Source organism: Astyanax mexicanus, chromosome 13 (genome assembly GCF_023375975.1).
Source record: "Astyanax mexicanus isolate ESR-SI-001 chromosome 13, AstMex3_surface, whole genome shotgun sequence".
Classification (NCBI taxonomy): Eukaryota; Metazoa; Chordata; class Actinopteri; order Characiformes; family Acestrorhamphidae; genus Astyanax; species Astyanax mexicanus.
In genome coordinates, this window is record NC_064420.1 from 34,109,469 (window position 1) to 34,115,468 (window position 6,000).

The following is a 6,000-nucleotide window of genomic DNA, read 5'->3' on the forward strand; positions in this document are numbered from 1 at the left end:
GACGGTGAACATATTATGCTATACATGGTGAATTTACATACTGCACATAGCAGAGCAATACAGTAATAACAGTATGAAGTTTTAGTGCATATATAACAAACGAATAGTAAACTACCCGTACTGTCTACTGACAAGCATCTATTATACAGTCTAACAGCGTCCTGAAGGGAAGCAATACTTATGTCTATATTTTGTATATTTAGTCAATTATATCATTGTTGTGAGAGAAAAAAAATTATATATCACTTTTAACTGCATTATTACAATATACTTCAATATACTGCATAGTAACCCCTGTATTGTAATATCAGCAATACCCAGCCCTGCCAAGTACAGTGAAGAGCAAAGTACAGAACAAACTAACTGACTCCAGTGACATACAAAAAAAGTGTGTCAGCCTCAAGGAAGTTTCTTGATCAGCATGAAAGAAGCAAAAACAAGACTTTAGGCACTATTTCAGTTGTATTTTTTCCTCCTTCAGCAGTTTTTTACACCAATACAGAAAAGCATCCATGTTAAAACTGAAAGCAAACGTCAAAAATGTCCCTGAGATTAAATTCCAGCTGATTCATCCATGACTTTATTTTTGGACTCTACAGTACATGAGTACTGAAGGTCTCCAGAGTTTATATAAGGGTTGTTTTGGTATTAAACAGTCAAAGTACTGCAGATATATGTTATTTCACTGCTCACACACATACATACAAACAAACACCTTATTGAATTTCTTAGAAACCTCATTTAAAATGATGTTAAAACTAGCAGGAGTACTGCACGCCAGGTTTACACATCAACTCATTATTAGTCAGTCATCTACATGCAACAGGATGCTTACACAATATCACATTGCATAACTTTGGGGGAAAAAACTATGCCGCATCAAGTTCTTACATTAATTCTGTATAATAAGTGTATGAACATAAGTATGTTAGTAAACTCATATATTATAATTAAATCATTTCAAAACCCTCCCCACCCGATCATAGCTTTCAAAAGGATTATAGCGTACTAAAATCATTTTCATCATGACCCCCTTTTCAAATAGTCACACTCTCACTGCAGAAATCTATCATTGATTAAACCACTGTTTAACATTATCTCAGACTTACACACCTGAATCTCACAGTACAGTAGGCTGTAGTGAATAGCACAATATAATAAGTCAGGCTTTCATGTGAAAAGCCATTTAAAAAGGAAACAAGCAAAAGAGATGAATGAATATTAAGCCTCTGTGCCAGGTGTGCCTAAACATTTTGTCATGAAGGCCTAAAAGCAATGTTTGCAGTTGGCTGTGTGCATCAAAATTACGATAAAAATTATTTTGTACAGTATTAAAATATTTTGTTGTTAAGTATAAACAACAATTTAACAAGTTAAAGATAGTGTAGAAATAAGAGGAGAGAGTTTGGTGTCCAGAGTTACCAGTCACACTTTCAGTACTCTGCAGTACTCTGCACTAAATGCAGGTCTTATGAAAAGTCATAAGTTATGATGCAGATTCATAACCTTAACAGCACATGCAAATGTTATTTACCATGTAAATTATGAATTTATAAGGCTGAAATTACAGGAGAAATTCTGTAAGTGAGAACAATGCACTTGGTTTAGTTGATTAGATATTAAATCGATCTTGGCAAAAAAACATATCATGAGGTGAAAACAAAAGTAGAGGGCAAGTTTCATCTTGAAACAGTTTCATCTACTGAAGTCTACACAGATACTTTAATTAATTTGATTGATCGAATTACTGTTTTAATGCAATTTTTTTCAAAAATAATATAATATAGATTCTACATCTTTTCATATAACGGTGCCAGAAGGAATATTAATATAGATATTTGCATCTGTCAGAAACCTGTGAAGAACTCTTATGTGGCAGCGAGTTTCATATTTCACACTTTTCCTTAACTAAAATACAAGGAGGGTATGTTTGCACCATGCTTAATATAAAAGCATCATGCAAGTATGAAAGGGGCTGCTTACTACACGCAAAAAAAACAAACAAACAAATGTAAAAAAATCTTCACTAAATGTAACGCAATCAATAGATTGCGCATCACTTTAAATGGTAAGAACCAAATGGTAAAAATCAATTATAAATATAGAATTACTCATATAGTTAAAGAATATCGAGATTAAAATGTTTTACAATATTGCTCAGCCCCAATACTGGGGGTTGTGAGGCAGTTTCACAGCAGCCTGTTTAGACTAAAAACATAACTCCAGCTTTAAATAGTCAAATAAAACCGAAGTGAAATGCTTCTTTATTATTATTGTGTCCCTTTATTTCTTCTTAATAGTTTATTAGCTATTTTTTTAGGTACAAAAAGTGATTTAAGAATTACTGCTTTATAATTCCACTTTAGGCCACACTTCATATTCATATTTCTAACCTAATACTGAATGCAACAGAGTAAGGTCATCTACAAGTAGGAGGACTGTGTGCATAAGCCAAATCTAAAGCCAAGTCTAATGCTGTGAATCCGGGATTCTGCTGTGCAAACATGTGCTGTAACTATTCCCTCCCTTCCTAACACAGTGAGCTAACATAGGAAGGCTTTTATACTCTTTGATAGGAAGGAGGGGTGTCCGCCTGAGACAGAGCAGAGGTCAATCAATTGAGTTGATCAAGGATCTGCAAGGACATGAAATGTAACCTGGCTAGCAAAACAAATGAACCATAGAAAAGCCCAGAGCCTGTATCTAAGTTTTTTTGTGGACTTTGGCTTTGTTTTTTGTTCTTCAAAGTGGAGGAAGTTAAAGAGAAATAATTAGAGAGCTTGGAAAATGCACCAGGAAATACGATCCGCTCACCTCTACAGGTATTCATTCAGTTCGTAAATAAATAATGCTGGTTTCTGAGGGTCTAGATGTCTTTTTTTTTTAAAGCTACATGGTTGGGTAGCTAAATAGCCCAGGGCAAATAGCAATTCAAGAAAGCTTGAACAACTGGACTTTCAAGCAAGTATCATCCTGACAGCCACATTTAACCATGCTTATTATACCCGAGCAAAGCGTTTAAACAACAAACCAAGTGGTACAGCTATAGAGTGTGTTTATTAACTGCTAGTGAATGTTCTGTATAATTATATAGCATAGAGTGAAATGGGTAGTACATGGGGATTATTCTGAAAGTATCAGTATACATTAAAATGTAATACTTCATTACATGTCCAAGGGGGAAAATACAACGATTAACTCCTTTTTATCTATCTAGGCCAATAAACTACTACAATTTCAAGAGCAGTAAATATATTATTTTTTGTCTGTGTTTTTTTTTTGGCCAATGAGGCCAATACTGTTACAGCTATACAGCTCTGGAAACAAAATAAGAAAGCATTTAAAATTATGAGTTTCTTTGATTTTACCGAATTGAAAACCTCTAAAATATAATCAAGAGGAAAATGAATAATCACAATCCATCAAACCAAGCTGAACTGCTTGAATTTGTGCACCAGGACTGGCATAAAGTTATCCAAAAGCAGTGTGTAAAACTGGTGGAGGAGAACATGCCAAAGAAGCATGAAAACTGTGATTAAAAAAAACAAGATTTATTACACCAAATTTTGATTTCCAAACTCTTAAAACTGCATTATTTGAGATCTAAAAGCTTTGCATCTTTTTTTTATTTCAGCCATTTCTCATTTTCCGCAAATAAATGCTGTGAAGGACAATATTTTTATTTGGAATTTATTGGGAATTTAAAAAATTGTCCATAGAAAACAGCAATGCTCATTTTACTCAAACATATACCTATAAACAGAAAAATATAGAATCTGAAACAGAAACTGAAGTAGCCTAGTCTCTGAATTTTTATCAGAGCTGTAAAGTGTGTTTATTAGCTACCTAGCTAGCTTAAGCTTCTTGTGGATAAATACCAATAAATTGAATTCAATTACAGGAACTTAATTCAATGAACGAATGAATGACTGACTGAATGAATGAATGAATTGCAACATACAGGCCTGTCATCATGCAATTCGTGTTAAACCAGATATACAGCCCGAACCAGACGTTTGACTAAACACAGTAGCAAAAAAATAAGTTTTACGCCAGTCATAATTGGAGAGCTCGTAGCTGTTATGTTAGCTAACCTTACACAGCAAGCTACCAAATGACCAAACTCACAAACATTAGCTAGTTAACAACACAAGCTAACTTAGCTAGCTAAATACTAGCTAGCTAAACAGCAGCTACGTATTCTCACTTGATTGGTCCAAAAGCTTAGCCCTTTTATTGCATTGATAAAAAGGCACAACTCAGTCATTTTTTAAGCCAAGACCATCAAATTCACCATTATTTCAAGACACTACGACTGTCAGCACACTTAAAACAACTCAAACATAGATAGGGACACCTCAGGTTTGACGTTAGCTGGCTAACATTAGCTAGCTTGTTGGCTAAAGTGGTTAGCAGAGAGGCAAGCTGTTCCACTGCGTCTGAAACAGAGTCAGCTAGCTAGTTAGGTTAGCTCACCTAGCTAGCTTTAAGCTAACTAAACAACACTGAGCCCGTGTTAAACAGAGAGCGGAGCTGCTGTGGTAAATAAAGCGCAGAAGCGGAGCTCACCCAGCGCCACCTGACAAGCCTTGCGCAGCTGGCTGTGCTGACTGCGCTTGAGCTCCTTGTCCGACAGGATCCTCTCCAGAGCCCGAGACAGAAACATGCTCTTGGTTTTGTTGCTCTCGGTCTTTGAATACTGTCGCTGTGGCTCGGGGAGTTGCTTCTCTTTCATGTCTCGTTCCTCCACGTGTTCCCCGTTCAGGCCGTCATCGCCGGCCCGGCCCAGGCCCCGCTTCTCCACTCGCAGGTGCGGTAAATCCCAGGCGCTCTCCGTGCAGTCGGGCCCGATGGACGCCGCTCAGTTCAGCGCTCGGTCGCCCATGTTGGTGACGCGTGGCGTCACGTGACTGTCGTGTGTGTTGAACTGACGTGTGAGGAACTTTGGATTCAGCCGGTGTCCTGTCGAGTTTTGCTACCTTGTCAAATCGTGCTACCCTAGTATATATTTAACTGTAAAAATACAAAAGAAGCACCATATTAGAGCATGTTCTCAGTAGAAGTCCCAGTAGAAGTAACGTTAGCTAGTATATTTGGATAGCATAATTCACTGTGTCTTGGTAAAAATATGGAAAGATATTTTTATTTTTTAAATAATAATGATTGTATTTATTATTATTATTATTATTATTATTATTATTATTATTATTATTATTATTATTATTATTATTATTATTAATTTCCATTTATACTTTCGTTTGATGACAGCGAGTCCAGGTTGTTTAATGAATTAAAAAAATACGAGAAATGAAAAAAAAAAATCTAAAATTGTAGGTCAGCGCATGCGCATGCGTATTAGGAAGTACGTATCGATGTGTAGCATAACTCGACAGAACACCACGGCGGCCCTGACACACAGAGGAGACACTAACACTATACTGTATATAAAACAAACATTTAAATAATAACTTTACATATTATTATACAGCATAGGCTGAAATGTACGTGGGTATTTTTGAAGTATTATTATAATTAAAAAAATAATACTTTTAAATCAAATCAATTTTATTTTTAAGCTCTTTTTACAACAAATATCTAAAATATATTTAGGTTAATAGCCAAACCAGCAGTGGAAGCAGTTAGAACATTACAAGTTCGAGTTCATGTAAAATACATAAGCAGTTTTTAATTACCTCACATTGCCATAACTTTACCATGATACAGTGATTTATGCTATCCAAATATACTAGCTACATCTACTAGTAACATGCTCTAATATGTTGCTTCTTTTTTATTTTTAAAGTTAAATACACTCTAGGGTAGCACGATTTGACAAGCTAACATAACTCGACAGAACACCAGCGGCCCTGACGCACAGAGGAGCCACTAAAACACTGTATAAAAAAACAGATATTTAAATAATAACTTTAGATATTATTATACAGAATATGGTGAAATGTACGTGGGTATAATTTTTTTTAAGTATTAGTATAATAGAAA

General features: G+C 35.3%; 1 protein-coding gene across 1 annotated transcript in view; it reads right to left on the reverse strand.

Annotated features, from left to right (window-relative positions):
* arfgef2 (ADP-ribosylation factor guanine nucleotide-exchange factor 2 (brefeldin A-inhibited)) overlaps positions 1 to 4,901 on the reverse strand; it is a 40,614-nt gene extending 35,713 nt beyond the window's left edge. Inside the window, exon 1 of the mRNA XM_022677391.2 lies at positions 4,570 to 4,901. Within this exon, the coding sequence (XP_022533112.1) occupies positions 4,570 to 4,735 (166 nt within the window). The 5' untranslated portion in view covers positions 4,736 to 4,901. The remainder of the gene's footprint in view (positions 1 to 4,569) is intronic.
* Between the last annotated feature and the right edge of the window lie 1,099 nt (positions 4,902 to 6,000).